At 43.0% G+C, this 20,339-nt stretch overlaps 1 protein-coding gene across 19 annotated transcripts in view; it reads right to left on the bottom strand.

The window, feature by feature from the left end:
- Positions 1 to 20,339, bottom strand: part of LOC128458374 (NACHT, LRR and PYD domains-containing protein 12-like) — a 135,386-nt gene that overhangs the window by 62,998 nt on the left and 52,049 nt on the right. For 11 of the 19 annotated variants that reach the window (XM_053443181.1, XM_053443184.1, XM_053443183.1 and 8 more), the window contains 2 exons: positions 17,539 to 17,712; positions 13,734 to 13,907 (listed from right to left, as the gene is read on the bottom strand). The exons of 1 other annotated variant lie outside the window; for it this stretch is intronic. In XM_053443181.1, coding sequence (XP_053299156.1) covers positions 13,734 to 13,907; positions 17,539 to 17,712 — 348 coding nt within the window. Of the gene's footprint in view, positions 1 to 13,733; positions 13,908 to 17,538; positions 17,713 to 18,248; positions 18,423 to 20,339 lie in introns of all 19 variants that reach the window. 7 more of the 19 variants (XM_053443198.1, XM_053443194.1, XM_053443193.1 and 4 more) reach the window with 2 other exon arrangements.

The following is a 20,339-nucleotide window of genomic DNA, read 5'->3' as shown; positions in this document are numbered from 1 at the left end:
TTACTGCTGGGCTTTTCTGCACTATCCCTGCAGCTCTAAACAACTGGGCCCTGCACCAGTGGCTGCACTGACGTGTTTTCTGACACACAAACGTGCACGCTCTTTTCTTTGTGTGGCTCAGAAATGAGAGAGGAAGCTGGAACTCAACAAATCCCAGACACTTCCTTCTCTGTCCTTACTTCCTGGTGTTGTGCTCTTGAGGAACTTTGAAACAGCTTTTCTTCCGGCTCGTTCCGATTTACTCGTTGCTAAATGCAGATCTTTGATATTTTTTTGACAAGCTGTGTCATGGATTTTAATAATTAATATGGAATCACTTTCTCATGCCGTGAGGAGATGAGTGGATAAACCTGTTCCGTGGTTAAACAAGGTTTGTTTTCCTGGCTCCACTGCAACAGATGATATTCTTTTTAAAGCCTGATCCCAGCTGAGGAGGCAGCATGAGTTGCATTGGGAACCAACCTCATCCCTTCTCTTCCAGTCCCTGAATTTTATATTTGAATCAACCGCTGGGGGGCGCTAACACGTCACAGAAACAACATGAGAGAGATTTTGATTTTTCACAAGCACTTTATTTACATTTTTCTCATTTTACAAAACACTTTCCTGCAACATTAATCAAATAAATAGACAAAAGTGCTGCTGTTAAAAAACCTTAGTCTGTTAAAAAGTGTGTAGAGGACAGCTCATTGTTGGTGACGGTGCAGAGGATGTCATTAAAACACCAAATTCTTTTAAAAGACTCGAGATCAGATATCATTGGGTAAAAACTGAACTCGAGTCTGAGTCTGGCCCGGAGGTTTACCCCCCACACCGCCGCCGCTTCCTGCCCGTCTCTGTTCTCTACCCTGTTCTTTCTACTAATGTAAATGGACATCTTGGCCTCACCTGAGAGGTGGTTCAGGAGCTGCCACTTATCTTTATCTGTTTTGTTGTAGGCAGCTCCCATGATAAAAACCTTCTCAGTAAAAGTGACGTTAAAATCACTAAAAACCGCAGTTAAAAGAGCGAAGAAACTTGTCAGTCTCTTGCACTCAGTAAAAACGTGATAAATCGTCTCACGCATGTCGCAGAATGGACACTTGTTAAGAACGGTGGGATTAAGAATATAAATAAAAGCGTTGGAAGCGACGGCGCCGTGTAAAATTCTCCACTGGAGGTCGCCTGTTCTTTTCTTGAGGGGAGGTTTGTATAAAATCCTCCACTGCGGGCAGGGTCCATGCTCCCCCCACCTCCGTGACCACACAGTGGGGGGTCTGTTGCTCAGTCCGGTCTGGTGGATGCTTTTCACACAGTTTCTGTACAGCGTCTCTTTATCCGCTCTGTGAATTGTTAGTTTGTGTGTGTTTATTTCAGTTAGTAGGGGGCCGGTCTTTTCTCCCAGGCCTGGGCTCAGGATAATTTCTGGGTAGGGGTCTGCAGCCTCTGGTGTGGTCTCCCCCCTCTGGTAGGCCCTCAGGAGGTCTTTCTCACGCATGGAGAGCCTCTGGGTCCAGAGCTCCAGGATCCTCTGGGCCATCCGGGAAGACTGCAGCCCCAGCAGGGAGCCCAGGGCCTGGGCGTTGTTGAGTGCCGGCCCCACTGCATCCACCAGCTGCTGTAAGGTCACCGTTCCAGACCGGGTCAGCGCCGCCATAAGGCCGGGTGTTGTTGTGCCGCTGACGTCCAGTCTGGCTCCATTCACGAGTGGTTCTCTCAACAACCAGTACAGAGAGGCTGCTTTTTGACACCTTGTTTTGTTAAAAAGGGCCCATGATTTAAAAACACCTTGATAAAAAGGAGGCAACCCACTTAATTTTAATAATTTAGAATCTGTTAAAAACAGAGCATCATCCAACCCCAGGTTATTGGCACGCCTAAGGATGCTGCTGGCCACATCTCTCCAGACCAGATCTGCTGGACCTGTGAGGTACTTTTTAATGAACTGGAGTCTAAAAGTTGCAGTCCGGCTGGCCAGGTGGACGAGGCCCTGTCCCCCCTCCTCCCTGGCTAAAAACAGCACCCCCTGTGGCACCCAGTGTAGACCCCCCCAGAAAAAATCCACCATTTTCTTTTGTACATTGGAAAGCAAGCCAGGGGGGGGTTCCACACACATCAGGTGGTGCCACAGTTGGGATGCCACAAGATTATTTAAAACCAGTACCCTCCCTCTAAGAGACATTTTTGGGAGCAGCCATTTCCATTTTAACAGTTTGTTTTCTATTTTTTCTGTTACGTTCTCCCAGTTCTTCTTATGTATATCATCGTTTCCTAAAAACACCCCGAGGTACTTTACGCCCTCCCTCTTCCATTTCAGGTTTTGGGGGAGAACTGGGAGACCTCCAGGCCACTCCCCGACCGCGAGGGCTTCGCTTTTTTTCCAATTGACCCTCGCGGCTGATGCCATGCTAAAATCATTTAAGATTTTGACTAAAACATCTACATCCGTCTGGTCTTTAATAAAAACAATAAGATCGTCGGCGTAAGCTGATAAAATCATGTTGCCACTAAAACCAGGATAAAACACACCTTGAATGCTAGAACGTATTCTGCGGAGGAGAGGTTCCAAGGAGAGTGCGTAGAGCATCCCCGACAGAGCACAGCCCTGCCTGACACCTCTACCCACCCTGAAAGGAGCACTCAGACTGCCGTTGATCTTTAACACGCTCTCAACGTCACGGTACAGCACCTTGATCTTAGCTATGAAGCCAGCGCTGAACCCAAACTTCCCCATTACTTTCCACAGGAAGCTGTGTTCAACGCGGTCAAAAGCTTTTTCTTGGTCTAGGGAAATCAAGCCTATATCTACATCTAATAAACTGGAGACATCCAAAAGGTCTCGAATGAGGTGGACATTGTCCACCATGGACCTGCCGGGCACGCAGTAGGTCTGGTCCCTGTGAATGACCTGCTCCATAGCCTTCCCCAGCCTGGAGGCCAGTGCTTTGGACAGAAGTTTGTAATCCACACAGAGCAATGACACAGGGCGCCAGTTCTTGATGTCCTGCAGGTTCCCCTTTTTCGGTAGCAGTGTGAGGACCGCCCTCCTGCAGATCACTTGCTCGTCAGAATTTAACACTGGTGTCTCTCGATCCTCCTCCTCTGGTGCGTCAGAATACTCAATGTATCCGCATTCGTCTTCATCATCTTCCTCTTCTTGATTTGCATTTTCTACAACTGTTTCCGGCATCCTTTTCATTCGCTTAGACTCTGCTTTTGGCTGCAAGTCCAAGGGTAAGTGATCACACGGTAGTAACAAGTTGCGATGTAAGGTTCTTGATCTTCCTCTTCCCTGCTCAGGCTTGACTTCATAGACTGGAATGTCTTCACCAACCTGGCGGATCACAACATGGATGTTCTCTTCCCAATGATTACGAAGCTTTCCAGTGCCTCCTCTAGGTGTCATATTTCTAACAAGGACACGATCACCACCATGCAACACAGAGCTTCTCACTTTTCCATCATAATGTCTCTTACTTCTCTCTGTTGACTTCTTTGCATTCTCTTGCACTATGCCATATGCCTCCTGCATTTCTCGTTTCCATTTCTCCATGTATGTTCGATGGTCTGCTTTCCCTGTCTCAGAGGTGATGCCAAACAGGAGATCAATAGGTAACCTTGGTGACCTTCCAAAGAGAAGGTAAAAAGGGGAGAAACCTGTTACCTCACATCGTGTGCAGTTATATGCATAGACCAGCTTGTTCAAAGAGTCTTTCCAGTTTGTCTTCTGTTTAGTGGTCAGTGTCTTTAGCATTTGTAGCAATGTTCGGTTGAATCGCTCGACTTGCCAATTTCCTTGAGGGTGATAAGGTGTCGTTCGTGATCCTAATACACCACAGTTCTTTTTCAGCTGGGCGAAGAGCTGGTTCTCAAATTCGCCACCTTGATCGTGGTGTATCCGTGTCGGCAGTCCAAACTTCAGGGCGTAATCATTGAAAATACGATCCGCAACTGTTTTGGCAGACTTTGAGGTGGTTGCGTAAGCCTGTGCAAAACGAGTGAAGTGATCAATGATAGTAGTAGTAGTAGATTTTATATGGACATGGACATGACAATGTCATTGGACGAACCAGATGCATTGTTTACAGTGTATTAGCATAAATGCTAGTTTACAACACCTGTCCACAGGAGGCTTTTTGAAAACAACAAAAGAAACTGAACAAGACAGAAACAAGATCAAATACTGATAAAAAACTGAAAGAGTAAAAATGCAGTATACAGTAGAGTACAGAGCAGCAATATAATGAGTTGAATATATATATATAGGCTACGTAGAGAACAAAGGCAGCATGATCAAACAATAACCAGTTGTAAATTATTTGTGTGAGCACTGTTGATTTGATTTGAGCCGTTGTTTTAGTTCTCTGTTAAAAGTGTTGCTGTTAGTCTCTAGTTTTAGACTAGTGGGCAAGAGGTTCCATAGTTTTGCCCCCTTTGCAGAGAAGACAGACTGACCGAAAGATGTCCTGTGCATGGGAACAAGACAATCACCATTGATGGAGGCTCGTGTATTTGCCCGACGAGAGCTCTGACGTCTGATGGCCAATTCAGACAACAGTGGTGACACATGGTTATTTACACACTTGAAAAACAATTGAAGATGACTAAAATTAATAAAGTTATCAAAGGTGAAAAGGTTGTGTTTTTTTAGAATGCCGCAGTGATGCCATCTCATGGGTTTCCGGTCCATGACTTTTATTGTCTGTTTGTATATTGAGAAGATAGGTTTTAATGCAGTAGAAGAAGCTTGTGACCATGATGTGATACAGTATGACAAATGAGAAAATATCATAGCGTGCATAAATAATTTGGCCGTTTGACATGACAAGTCCCTTCTTATGAAACGGAAACAGTTTAGATTTAGTTTTGCCTTTTTTGCAACATACTTAATTTGCGTAACAAATTTTAAATTCTGATCCAGGATGATGCCCAGATATTTTACTTCATTTACTGATTCAATTAATTCATTTTTGATCCGTACCTCGAAAACATCGGTGATAGGCCTATTACGGATGGAGAAGCACATAGAGACGGTTTTCTTCACATTAATGGTCAACTGAGACAGCTCAAGCCATTTTGAAATGCTGAGTAATGCTTGTGTCAGGTGCTCACCTGCTAAGCTGGGTGTTTTACTGGACACATGGATAACAGTGTCATCAGCATACATTTGACAGTTGGACCCCGGACAGCAGTTTGGTAGGTCATTGATATACATAGAAAACAACAGTGGACCAAGTACAGACCCTTGCGGTACACCCATGCTGTTGGCACGCAGATGGGACCTGACCCCATTGACCCTGACACATTGCTCTCTCCCCTCCAGGTAAGATGCAAACCACTGCAGAGCTTCTGATGACATTTTGAACGATTTTAACTTGTTCATTAGAGTACTGTGGTTTACCGTGTCAAAGGCCTTTTTTAGGTCTAGGAACACTGCCCCAACAACATTTCCTTTATCCATTGAAGCTTTTATGTTTTCAAGCAAATAACAATTAGCTGTTTCAGTTGAGTATTTCTGTCTAAACCCAAACTGCTGTGGATGAAGCAGCTGGTTATACTCTAGATGTTCCATTAGTTGCTCAGCTATAATTTTCTCCAGAACCTTTGAGACAACAGGGAGGATAGCAATAGGCCTATAATTACTCGCTATGTCCTTGTCTCCTGATTTATAAACAGGGGTAATTATTGCAGTTTTCCAGCTTTCTGGGAATATTTTGGTTTGTATAGACAGGTTAACTAAGTAAGTGATTGGCTCTAACAAGTAGCTCTGATGTTTCTTGATTAATGCAGCATGAAGATTATGAATATCTTTTGACTTGGAGTTACTCATGTTTGTGATCACCTTTTCAACTTTATCATGAGATACCAATTTAATATAAAAGGAGTCAGAATGAGCATTGTCAAATTCTTTGGTAGATGATTCCGTAGCTTTAAAATTACTCGCCAGCTCTTGTACAGACTCAATAAAAAAGCTATTAAAAACATTTGCAATGGACTCATTACTATGGATAAGAGTATCACCTACTTTCAGACTGGTTATTTTGGGGTGTTTATGCTTGCTGGAGTTGGTTAGTTTGTTTATATGTTGCCACAGTTTTGAACTATTACCATTGGCCTCTTCAATGAGTTTGGAGAAGTAATTGGTCTTGGCCTTTCGTAATTCAGACACTACTTTGTTCCTCAGGCCTGTAAAGACAAGGTGGTCAGTGTTGTGTTTTGTTATTAAAGACCTTTTAAGAGCAAGATCTCGCTTTTTAATGATCTGAAGGATAACACTGTTGACCCATGGAAGAGATAATTTCTTGGGTCTGCTTTTCCAGGTTTGTGTGAATTTATCAATTAGATCACAAAGGGTTGAGACAAAGTTGTTGGCACTGTGGTTTAGATCTTGCTCTTTAATTACCTTTTCCCAATTAATTTCACTCAAGTCATGTTCAAAGTCACCAACTTTTGACTTGGGAATTGCAGTTGTTAGAATTAGATTTTCTGTTTTGTTGTGGTGTACTAGGCGTTTTTTTGTTAGCTTTCGTACCATCAGTGTCATATTATGATCTGAAAGGCCAGTTATTAGATTATATGTTTTTGTAACCCTCTCTGGCCTGTTTGTAAAAATCATATCAATAAGGGTTTCACTTTTCCTAGTGATTTGAGTAGCTCTACTGATCAGCTGTTTGTATTTAAATTTCTCCATTGTTGATTTTAGTTTTGATTTACCACTTTTATCCAGCCAGTTGATGTTAAAATCCCCAAACAACATACATTCATGACAGTTATCGACAACAGAGAGAAGATTCTTCAGTTCATTGTAGACATTTGCATCATGTGATGGCGGATTATAAAGTACAACGATATTAAATTTCATTTTAGGGGATAGCATTACATTCAATCCCAGGCACTCTAAATTCAGGTCCAGTTTAAGCTCTACACATTTAAAATGTTCCCTAATATAAATTAAAACACCCCCTCCCCTTCCCTTGGCCCTATCTCTCCTATGGCATGTGTATCCTGATATGTCAATTAGGTCAGTAGGAACATTAGGATTTAACCAGCTCTCAGAAAGGCACAAAAAGTCCAAATTAGAGTCATTAAGTACATTCCGGATCTGGTCTATTTTAGGCAGTATGCTTCTGATATTGATATGTCCTCCCAATATACCTTTAGGTTTACCTTCAGAATTCCAGATGATTTTGGCATGATTCACAGTTTGAAAAAGTCTTAACTGCCGTTGTTTCTGGACTGCGTGATTAGTGAAGTGTTTTATGGCCCTTTCGGGCGTCCGTCTTTGTTGACATTCATCAGCTGTCACAAACAGTTCACCGAGAGAATGACAGTCTATTGCTTGAGCACCACACGAATCAACACCAGGCGCCGAACTCACCCGAATGTTAGTGCCGCTGGTGGTCCCGGGCTGGCCAAGTACCATTGCCGATGATGAAGCAGCAAAAAGTGCGGGATTATACAACTCCGCGCTTCCATCCGAGCCCGTATATTACCAATATATACTCATATCCACCTTGACACTTGTCCAAGTGAAGAAAATCTATCGAAACAAGTTCAAATGGTTGTGTTGTGACGATATTGGTAAGGGGTGCCCGTGTTTCTTTGCATGGTGTCTTTTGTTTCAGGCAAGTACAAGTCCTTGCCACATAATGCTCAATTTCTTTTTGCATGTAAGGCCAAAAGAATCTATCTCTGATCAGTGATGTTGTTCGATCAATGCCTTGATGGCCCATCTCATCATGCAACTCTTTAAGTACAGTGGTCTTATACTTCTCAGGTAATACCAGCTGGGTTTTGTTTGTTGTCTTCCTGCGGAGAATTCCTTCTTCATCAATATGAAGTCTTTCCCATCCACGCAGTAGACACTTGCTTTGTACACTGAAGCTGTTAAGTCCATGTCCTGTTGGTCTCTGATCCCTCAACTTGCACTGCATTACTGGACCAATGTTCTTGTCGTCTTGCTGTGCTTGACGAATCTCAGCCCCTGAGAATGGTTTGTGCCTCTCTTCACTCACTGCTGTACATTGGAGAGAGGTAAATACTGGACAGACCCATGGTGAACTGGAGTCTTGAGTCTCAACAGCTTGGGTTGTCGCTGCCACACAATCTGATGCCAACTCTTCAGTACACTGTCCCATTATCATCTCGATATTTACAGGCATTCTTGACAGACTGTCAGTATCCACATTTTCTTTTCCTGGCCGATATCGAATGGTAAAATGGAAATCTGCAAGCTCTGCTACCCATCTGCATCCAGTTGCGTTTAGCTTGGCACTTGACAGGACATAAGTGAGCGGATTATTATCGCTAAACACAGTGAAAGTAGGTGCATAATACAGGTAATCTCTGAATTTTTCTGTAACTGCCCATTTTAAAGCAAGAAATTCAAGTTTTCCTGAGTGGAGATGGTAATTCCGTTCAGAGGCTGTCAGTGTTCGGGAACCGTAGGCTATCACACGGAGTTTATCATCCTGTTGTTGGTATAAAACTGCCCCGAGCCCTTGGTTGGAGGCATCGGTATGGAGGATAAATGGCAGTGAAAAGTCTGGAAATCCGAGAACTGGTGGTTCAACAAAACAGTCTAAAAGTCGTTCCAATATGCGTTGATGCTCTTCAGTCCACACAATTGGTTTGTTTGATGGCACTCCTTTACTTGGTAATGGGATCGGGGAATCCTCCTCAAGGTAGGTAAGGTAAGGTGGTTTTTTCCCTCCAGGTAGCTGCGTAACTGCAAGCCTGGTGCGATTGCCCTAATCACTGCATCAACTATTTCTATTTCAGGAAAACCCTTGTTGATGCCTTGCTCGATTTGGTGTGCTAAACTAGAGAAGGTCAGTTTGTCCTTTTGCCCTGGCTCACCAACCTGACCTGATATTTTGAATTCTCTACTCCACTGTAAGGAGACACGAGGTTGTGGGGTCTGTTGAGCTGAGTCATGTTCTTGTTTAGCACTATTACCTTCCCCACTCACTGGCTTTTTGGCTCCAACGTTTTGAGTTGATCTCTCCTGTTGTGATAATGCTAATGCCAATTGTAGTTTCTCGATCTCTTTTTGCAACCGTTCTCCTTCTGAAGGCTGAACGACTTGCTCTTGTGCTATATTTATATTTTTTGCCTCTGAGGCTGCCTTTTCTAGTGCAGCATTTTGTTCAGCCTGTTGCAGCTCGATAATTTTATCTCTCAAAATCAGTAGCTCTGCCATCCCCTCATCCTCAAGTTTATCCAACTCTTCTCTATCTAAATGATTTGTTACATGTAAAATGAGAGAGGAACGATTTTTACCAGATACCTCTTCAAATACTGAACCAGCAATAGTTAGGAAATCACAAACTTCAATCAACGACTCTCTTGTCAATGTGTACAGAGCACCACCAACTTCTATCTTCAAGTTCTCTCGCTCTGAAGGATCCATCTCAGTCTCTGATCCGTGGACAATGTCGATGTGATGTGGACCTTTCTCCTTGCAGAGTAGACAACGCAGTTCTCCTGGCACCAGTGGTTGACCTCAGATTACATGCAAGTCTCTCTACGCAGTTGTTGATCCACCACACGCTTTCGTCCACCTTGGCTGAAGATGTGAGGGGTTAAATGATGATTGGGGACCTCTATCCAGGACAGCTGGCCCTCATCACATTTATCCCAGCGGTGCCTCCAAATGTTGTGCCCTGAAAAGGGGAGTTGTTAATCAAATGACTCGGACACGGTGTTTCCTCTGCGTCAGCGTGTTCAAGAATGACTTATAATTTACAGAAGCAATTTACAGTTACAACAGTTTTTTTGAATATAAAATACTAAATAGTTCCATACATTTTCTTTCCATTCACTTAAATAGACAGGTAACAATAAATTGAAATGGCTTATTAATCCTTAAACATGAACATAACTTATTGATAATAAACAAAAATATCTTAATCCTTATTATTTACACCCATAAACATAGTTAACATTAACAACACACAAACACATCAGCAACATCATACTTTCTGTTTGTGTGTCTGGCTAAAATAAACATGGTTACCATGCACACAACATCTGTTGCACTCATGCTACCCAAATGCTGCTACCTGTCTGCCACTGGAAGAGCGGAGCTACATACACGTGTTAACTAACTGAACAAACACACATTCAACAATCAAAAATAAATCCTATCTTGTAACAAAACAGCTTAATAACATATTCACAGAACATAAACACTCATTTCCTACCTGAAAAGGGGAGTTGTTAATCAAATGACTCGGACACGGTGTTTCCTCTGCGTCAGCGTGTTCAAGAATGACACCGTGCCCAGAGCTCCCCTAATCCGGCCTCTGCAGGTATATCCAATCGATCAGCAGATCGATCAATCAGGCTATACTAATCGAGTGCAGATTAACTATTCTCTATCACACACTTGACAAAACTAAAACGGCACCATCTGCATTTTAACTATCTACCACAGACACACGTGTGTTGAGGATCATCACAAAGTCACATGATGACCTCTCCACACAGTGAGAACTTGAGCCTGTCAGGAACTGACTCTGTCAAACATTTCTTATCCTGAAGTCTCAAAGAACTGAGACGGGCTTGAACAGGAAGTGACATCATCATGTTGAGACAAGTGTCTCCACAAAATAACACAAACTGATCAACACAACAGGCCCAACATGTCCACTGTCTTCAGGACATCATCTCTCAGACACTTTCTGTCCCTTGTCTCTGCTGGGAACCTCCCATCATCAATTATTTCCCAGCATGCTGCTGTTCCCAGAGGCCTGCTATTGTCTTCCCCTGGTGGTTGTTCTGAGGTGGTGGTCCAGAACATACAACAAGAATCTTCACCTACGTTTGTATAAAACGTCCTCGTGTCAGTTTTCTATTAAATATGGTAAAATGTTTATTAAACAGTTTCCTCAGAGACTTAAAGATGCTCTGCTCTTCATCGACTCTTCTTCATACTGTAAATGTCTCATTCACTTTTCTTCTGCTTGTTTCCATTATGTCAAACTGGTGATTTTGTTCTTTTACCTGCACCAAGGACGAGATGTTTCCACCAGTTTGTTTGAAGAGGAAATAAAAGCTGAGTCATGATTCCAGTGAAGTCGGTGGAAGGATGTTTATTGAGCATTAAAGCAGAGACAAGTAGAAACAGAACTTTTCTCTCTGAGATGTTTTTCTTCTCGTTCCATCTGGTTGGTCACAGAGGAAATGATCCATGTGTTTGACTCATAGACTGACTATAAAGGCTTTGACTGGGATGTAATGCTGTTATACTGCAGCGCCACCTGTGGGTCGAAAGTATAAAAGCCACCACCGCTCTGCACCTGATGCAGAAATGAAAACGTCCCACTTTTAAATCCAGAGTTTTGATCTTTTGTGTCAAAGACAAAACTCTGATTTTAAACTCAAAGTGATTTCAATGTGTTTAACTTTGTGTTGAACTAAATCAATTTGTGACGTGAATCCAGGAACTTTAAGATCATAAACAAACATATACACAGAATGTGGTTCTACACACATGGAGACACACTGAGGGACAAAGGTGGACAATAATAAAGACAAACTTAAACACACTGTATGTGACTCTTTATAGAGGGTTTATATATTCTGCTTGTGTTGTTTCATTTCAATAAACACAAACTTCATGTGAATAAACACAATCAGAGCAGGAAGGTTGCTGGTTTGAATCCGGTTCAGATGGGGTCTTCCTGTGTGGAGTCTGCATGTTCTCCCCGTGTTTTCTCCAAGTGCTCCGGCTTCATCTCACAAACACATGCAGATTAGGGGTTGTGTAGATTGGAGACTACACACAAGCTGCTGCTGCTTCAGCCTCTGGATCCTCAGGACACAGCTCAGCCTCCGTCCACACACACTGTCCTCTTCACACTGTCCTCTTCACACTGTCCTCCACACAGACTCCCCCTCCCACCTGTTGAGAGAAGAAGACATCAGTGTCACAGAGACTCACTTCATCAGCTGTGAGTCAGTGATGCAGCTCATCCAGTAGAAAGAGCAGCAGGGACTTCAGTCCTGTTCAGAGGTGGAGCAGCTTCCTCTCTGCTTCATGTTCACGTGTTGGAATGAACACGCTAAGAGCTCAGTGTGTGTCCTCTGCATGTCAAAGTGCAGAGTGGACACCTGAGAGGTGGATTTACTGCTGTTACAGGTGAAGCCATGTTTCACTGTGTGTTGATGAACATCTGCTTCTGACAAACTGGGACCAGACGAGACAGATGGACCTCAGCAGAGGTTCTGCTCTGTATAAAGAGCTCCTGGTTACCATGTGATGAGGAGAGGCTTCAGTCCCACTGATCTCAGAGCTGTGACAAAGATCCACCTGATCAGTTCTTCACTGATGAAGTGAGAGGACAAACTGTCTCAGATCAGATGAAGACGACACCGTCTCTGTCCCTCGTGTGAGGCTGTCAGCTGTGGTCCAGCTTGTGTAAGTTACAGCGCCCCCTGGTGGCATCTGGTGAAAATATATTACGTGACCACGACATAATAACGTGTGAACGAGATAAATAACTCGAGGCCACGAGATCTGAATCTGTTGTTTACTAACAAGACGAGTGGAAGACAAGAAGACACACACTGTCTCACTGTCTCTGAGGACACTCACTGTCTCTGAGGACACACACTGTCTCACTGTCTCTGAGGACACACACTGTCTCACTGTCTCTGAGGACACCCACTGTCTCACTGTCTCTGAGGACACACACTGTCTCACTGTCTCTGAGGACACACAGTGTCTCACTGTCTCCTAGGACACACACTGTCTCACTGTCTCTGAGGACACACACATGGACCTGTCTCCAGGAAGCTGATCTGGTCATCTGGTGTTTTGGGGACAGGATGAGTCTGGAGACATTGAGATGTTCTGGGTGAGTTAGAGATCAACTGAACCAACCAGACGTTGATTTAAACTTCTCTTATCCGTCCCTTTAAGGAGAGTGAGCACCACACAACAGTGTAGAGTCACTGTGGTCAGTGGGCGGAGCTTCTATACTGGTTGATCTCCAACTTAACCTGGAGCAGGTTAGCTGTCATCAGAAGTTACCATGGTGATTGACATGGTTAAGAAGTGGACGAGCTTCGTAGAACTGAAAAAACTAAACCTGAAGTTAACCTGATAACCACAAATCCTGCTTGGTAGCACAGACCCTGGATCTGTGATACTGACTGTGTTTAGTAACATACTGATGAAAGCAGCGTGGACTGACTCCAACCATCTACTGACCTCAGAGTCTCCAGCCGACAGGTTGGATCAAGCAGCTTCTTCACTCCTGAGTCCTGCAGGTTGTTGAACCTCAGATCCAGTTTTCTCAGATGAGAGGGGTTTGACCTCAGAGCTGAAGCCAGAGAAGAACAGCTGATCTCTGACAGACTGCAGTTCAACAACCTGGATGAAGAATAAAACTGTAAATTAAACTTAGTTCATGTGTGAACATAACAGACACATATTCATGTCTCACTGACTCATAACATGGAAGATAAATATGAAATCAGACATGTTGGACTAAAAACGAGTCTTGATTCAGTACAAATAGATTATTTGGACCCGGTCTCTGTCCTGCAGATCAGTTTAGGAAATCCAGAACTAAACTCAGTGTTTTAACAAGTAGCTGAATATTAAAATGTCACAGATTAATTAATGAATTAAATCAAGTTATGTATGAAGAGGAATTATGTTAAATTAGAATTAAACGAGATAAATTGTGTATAAATGCTGTTTTATAGATATGAGATCTACAAAAGTCAGTCAGTGAACTGACCTCAGAGTCTCCAGTCGACAGGTTGGACTCTGTAGAAAACCACACAGCTCCTTCACTCCTGAGTCCTGCAGGTTGTTTTTACTCAGATCCAGTTCTCTCAGATGAGAGGGGTTTGACCTCAGAGCTGAAGCCAGAGAAGAACAGCTGATCTCTGACAGACTGCACCTCCACAACCTGGATAAAGAATAAAACTGTAAATTAAATTGAGTTCATGTGTGAAAATAAAGGATTTGACTAAACATCACTGTCTCTGTTTTCAGACCTGAAGTCTGATTCAAGTTGTTCTGGACATTTTCTGGAACTCTACCTGCAGCCTCTTAATAAAGTTTCTGAGTGAGTCCATGTGAGAATAGAGCAGGTGAATGTCCAGAGGATTCACAGAGAGCGAGTGGACGTGTTGAGGACACAAACACGTGAGACGGACGTGAAACTGGAAGAACACAGGTATCTCAGGATGAAGAAGAGGAGCCGTAGAGGAGATTCCAGATCTTCTGGTGATGAGGGCGGACGCCGGTGTGGATGAGCTGTAAACAACAACACTGATCTTTCCACAGCAGGATTAATACGTCATGTCCGGCCTCCTGCTGCTCTACAGGCTTCGCCTCCTGCTGCTCTACCCGTTCTTCATATGTGAAAGTTAAACTCCAGAAAATGTCCAGACACTATTTTACAGAGTTCATGACTGAAAACAGCTTGAAAGTCCTCGTGTCCTCTGGGTTCAGTTGTTTATAATATGTTACTTCACCACTAGATGTCTCTAAATATCTTGCTGGACATGTTCAGTAGTCGTACACGTGAACAAGTGGACTACGTTCACATGTACGACACCTGGAGACGTCACTAACTCCTTCACATTGAACCTGTAACTTAACATGACTTAACGTAACCATGGTTATCATGGAGATATATGTTTTGGCTCCGCCCCTCTTCTGAATGTTCCCACATGTTCCTGTTGCTGTGAACGAGTCGGACCCGGACAATCTCCTGCTGCTGCTTCAGCTCCAGAAAATGTCCGACCCACTTGTCAGAACATGCTCCACAGTTGATGTGTGAAAGGGCGAGCAGTTCTATGATCATGTTTTCTTGAAGTGGAGATGATCTGAGCAGCAGTTGGACCAGTTGAAAGTGGTGCAGGGAGCCTGAGGAACACGTGTGTACTGGGTGGGACAGAGATCTAGTGGTGAAGAGATAAAGGCATGGACGACCCCGTGTAGGTCCTGAAACCAGAGGAAGGGTTTCATGTTGGAAATGAACCCAAAGTGGAAGAATCAGGGCTGAAGAACTTGGTCCTAAAAATAAAAGACATCAAATATAATCAACTTGGACTCTGGACCCTGAGCCCAGTCCCAGAACACCAACGCAGCACGCCGTCATGTGATCAGTCCACAGGACCACCAGGACAAGTCCTGGTGAGCTTCCACAGAAACATTACATGGACACATGGTCCAGCATTGGATTGTTTCTCTGTCAGTAAAACTTCAGTCACATTGAGCCTGACTCGGTCTTCAGCACTCATTCTACAAACATCTCTCAGCTCAGTGTCAGTGTTCACTGTTAGGAACACATGTTCTGACCTTTGACCTTAAAGCTCCAGTGTGGAAGATTCAGGTGAAAGGATCCATTGTTAGAAACTGAAGACAAAAGAATCCAAGAGATGTCTTCACTGGTTTCATCTGAATTGAACCAATTGTTGTTTTCTTTACTTTAAAATTAGACATTTAGATTTATATACTTTTTATTGACATACTTTATATTGAAATACTTCATATATAAATACTTTAGAATTAAATACTTTATATTGAAATACAGTGCCTTGCATAAGTATTCACCCCCCTTGGACTTTTTCCCATTATGTACTGTTACTAACTGGAATTCAAATAGACTTAAATAAACTTTTTCCCGTTTGATCAACAAAACATGCATAGTACTTTGGAGGTGCAAAATAAATTTTATTGTGACACAAACAATAATGAGAACAAAAAAGTTGACATCTGTTGGGTGCATAAGTATTCACCCCCCTGTGTCAATACTTGGTAGAACCCCCTTTCGCTGCAATTACAGCTGCAAGTCTTTTGGGGTATGTCTCTACCAGCTTTGCACATCTAGAGATGGAAAGGTTTGTCCATTCTTCTTGGCAAAAAAGATGAAGCTCAGTCAGATTGGATGGAGACCGTCTGTGAACCGCAATCTTCAAGTCTTGCCATAGATTCTCTATTGGATTGAGGTCTGGGCTTTGACTGGGCCATTTTAAGACATTAACATTCTTTAATCCAAACCATTCCTTTGTAGCTCTGGCTGTATGTTTAGGGTCATTGTCCTGCTGGAAGATGAACCTCCGCCCCAGTCTCAAGTCTTTTGCAGACTGCATCAGATTTTCTTCAAGGATTTCCCTGTATTTGGCTCCATCCATCTTTCCCTCTATTCTGACCAGTTTCCCTGTACCTGCTGAAGAGAAGCATCCCCACAGCATGATGCTACCACCACCATGTTTCACCGTTGGGATGGTGTGCTCAGGGTGATGGGCAGTGTTGGGTTTTCGCCACACATAGCGTTTTGCATTGAGGCCAAAAAGTTCAATTTTGGTCTCATCTGACCAGAGCACCTTCTTCCACATGTTTGCTGTGTCTCCCACATGGCTTCTGGCAAACTCCAAACGGGATTTTTTATGGATACCTTTCAACAATGGCTTTCTTCTTGCCACTCTTCCATAAAGGCCAGATTTGTGGAGTAGACGACTAATAGTTGTCCTGTGGACAGATTCTCCCACCTCAGCTGTGGATCTCTGCAACTCCTCCAGAGTAACCATGGGCCTCCTGGTTGCTTCTCTGATTCATTTTCTCCTTGTCCGACTCTTCAGTTTGGGTGGACGGCCTCCTCTTGGTAGGTTTGCGGTTGTGCCATATTCTTTCCATTTTCTTATGATGGATTTTATGGTGCTCAGAGAGATGTTCAAAGCTCTGGATATTTTTTTATAACCTAACCCTGCTTCATATTTCTCCACAACTTTATCCCTGACCTGTTTGGTGAGCTCCTTGGTCTTCATGATGCTGTTTGTTCAGTAATGATCTCCAACAAACTCTGAGTCCGTCACAGAACAGGTGTATTTATACTGAGATTAAATTGCAGACAGGTGGACCCTATTTACTAATTATGTGACTTGCAAATGTGACTTGTGAATGCAATTGGTCGCACCAGATCTTTGTTAGGGGTTTCACAGTAAAGGGGGTGAATACATATGCACTCAACACTTTTCAGATTTTTATTTGTAAATAATTGTGAAATCCATGTGATATTTCCCCCCACTTCCAAATGATGCACTATTTTGTGTTGGTCCATTACATAAACTCACGATGAAATAAATTTTAATCTGTGGTTGTACCATGACAAAATGTAGAAAAGTCCAAAGGGGGTGAATACTTATGCAAGGCACTGTACTTCATATATAAATACTTTAGAATTAAATACTTTTGATATAAATACTTTATATTTACATCATGGCGGGTCCTCTACAGAGGCAGCCATCTTTTCTACAGTAGCCCAGACTGGCCAAACTAAACCTTTTGAGTTTCCATGACAATAGATTATTTGGACCCGGTCTCTGTCCTGCAGATCAGTTTAGGAAATCCAGAACTAAACTCCGTGTTTTAACAAGTAGCTGAATATTAAAATGTCACAGATTAATTAATGAATGGATTCAAGTTATGTATGAAGAGGAATTATGTTAAATTAGAATGAAATGAGATAAATTGTGTATAAATGCTGTTTTATAGATATGAGATCTACAAAAGTCAGTCAGTGAACTGACCTCAGAGTCTTCAGTCGACAGGTTGGACTCTGTAGAAAACCACACAGCTCCTTCACTGCTGAGTCCTGCAGGTTGTTGTGACTCAGATCCAGTTCTCTCAGATGAGAGGGGTTTGACCTCAGAGCTGAAGCCAGAGAAGAACAGCTGATCTCTGACAGACTGCAGTGATCCAACCTGGATAAAGAAATATGAATATTAGAATGTGTCCTCCTGTTGTTGTGGATCGTCATCATGTCAACACAGACTCTCAACATGCTGCTGACCTCAGTCCAGTCTGTGACCTGAAGATAAATATCAGATCAGACATGTTGGACCATTGTTTCATTCATCAGCTTCTTCTCTGTGTGTTGGTCACTGAGCAGGTTTGTGTATTAAACACTGTTTAAAGTAGGGATGGCTCCTGACAGTCACTTCATGTTTGTTTCTATACTTATCAACTGTCCAACGTGTTTCAATAAGAATGTGTCTTATTTTGAAAACCTGAGGAGGACGAGTGCTCGGCCTCAGTCCACATGTTATTTACTGACACTTTCTTAGTGATCAGGAGCAGGTGAGTGCAGGTGAATGGAGTTGATGAGGTGGACGTGACTGACAGGCTGGGTGAGTGACAGGTGACTGAGGGACAGTGAGCAGAGCAGAACTGAGACAATTTAAATAAATAATGACCCAATAAGAAAGAAAGTCTGAAAAGTGAAGAAGGATTTAAGGACCTCAGAGCCTCCAGTCGACAGTTTGGACTCTCCAGTCCAGAACACAGCAGCTTCACTCCTGAATCCTGCAGGTTGTTCCTACTCAGATCCAGTTCTCTCAGATGTGAGGGGTCTGACTTCAGAGCTGAGGCCACGACTTCACAGTGAGTCTCTGAGAGTCGACAACCACCGAGTCTGTAATTAAAGAAAATATCAAATCTGTGAGAATTAAATCAGAAAACACAACATTCATACAAAACGTGATCATGTGACCCTCACCCTGGTAAATCCACTTTTTGTTAAAAACTCCTCAAGAGAATCCTTTCAGATTTGGTTCAAGCGTTCATTCAAACTAACAGAGGGACTCATTAGATTCAGGTGGTCAGAGGTCAAAGGTCAAGGTCACAGAACATGTTCATGGCCTCTTGAACATGATACCTCAAGACTGTCTATAGGGGATTTCTTCACATTTTGACTCCAAGATAAACTGATTAGATTGCAGTGGTCAAAGGTCAAAGGTCACAGTGACCTCATATTATTTTGAGGTCAACATGTCAGGAACCTGGAGGGACGGACACTGCACTGGTTGGTGGTGGAGGACAAACACAGGGTGGTAATTCTATTTTGACAAGAAAGAACAATAAACTATATTTCCTGCTTCTTCAGTGATTCTCATCCAAAACACGGATTCAGTGATCATCTCCTCACTCTGTGCTAGCTGTTTGCTCATATATATACAGCACTGTGCAAAAGTTTTAGGCAGGTGTGAAAAAATGCTGTAAACTAAGAATGCTTTCAAAAATGGAAGTGTTAATGGTTTATTTTCATCAATTAACAAAATGCAGTGAATGAACAGAAGAGAAATCTAAATCAAATCAATATTTGGTGTGACCACTCTTTGCCTTCAAAACAGCATCAATTCTTATAGGTAGACTTGCAAACAGTTTTTGAAGGAACTCGGCTGGTAGGTTGTTCCAAACATCTTGGAGAACTAACCACAGATGTTCTGTGGATGTAGGCTTCCTCAAATCCTTCGGTCTCTTCATGTAATCCCAGACTGGATGATGTTGAGATCAGGGCTCTGTGGGGCCATACCATCACTTCAAGGACTTCTTGTTCTTCTTTACGCTGAAGATAGTTCTTAATGACATTGGCTGTATGTTTTTGGTCGTTGTCCTGCTGCAGAATACATTTGGTGCCAATCATACGCCTCCCTGATGGTATTGCATGATGGATAAGTATCTGCCTGTATTTCTCAGCATTGAGGATACTATTAATCCTGACCGAATCTCCAACTCCATTTGCAGAAATGCAGCACCAAACTTGCAAGGAACCTCCACCATGCTTCACTGTTGCCTGCAGACACTCATTATTATACTACTCTCCAGCCCTTCGGTGAACAAACTGCCTTCTTCTAGAGCCAAATACTTCAACTTTTGACTCATCAGTCCAGAGCACCTGCTGCCATTTGTCTGCACCCCAGTTCCAATGTTGTCGTGCATAGTTGAGTCACTTGGCCTTGTTTCCATGTCGGAGGTTTGGCTTTTTGGCTGCAACTTGTCCATGACGACCACTTCTGATCAGACTTCTCCGGACAGTAGACGGGTGTACATGGGTCCCACTGCTCTCTGCCAGTTCTGAGCTGATGGCACTGCTGGACATCTTCTGATTTCGAAGGGAAATAAGCTTGATGTATTTTTCATCTGCTGCACTAAGTTTCCTTGCCCGTTTCTTTGTGCTTCTTCAAAAGAGCTTGAACAGCACATCTGGAAACCCCAGTCTGCTTTGAACTCTTTGTCTGGGAGATACCTTGCTGATGCAGTATAACGACCTTGTGTCTTGTTGCTGTGCTCAGTCTTGCCATGGTGTATGACCTGTGACATCAAACTTTCTTTCACAACCTCACATTGGAAGCAGAGTTTGTTCCTCACCCAGTGTTAAGCCTCCTACACAGCTGTTTCTGTTTCAGTTAATGACTGTTTCAACCTACATGTGAAACTGATGATCATTAGCACCAGTTTGTTTAATTGGTTGATCATACACCTGACTATAATCCTACAAAATCCCTGACTTTGTGCAAGTGTACCTATAAGAATTGATGCTGGTTTGAAG

The sequence above is a fragment of the Pleuronectes platessa genome, chromosome 16 (assembly GCF_947347685.1).
Source record: "Pleuronectes platessa chromosome 16, fPlePla1.1, whole genome shotgun sequence".
NCBI lineage: Eukaryota > Metazoa > Chordata > Actinopteri > Pleuronectiformes > Pleuronectidae > Pleuronectes > Pleuronectes platessa.
This window is presented reverse-complemented; position numbering and strand designations above follow the sequence as displayed.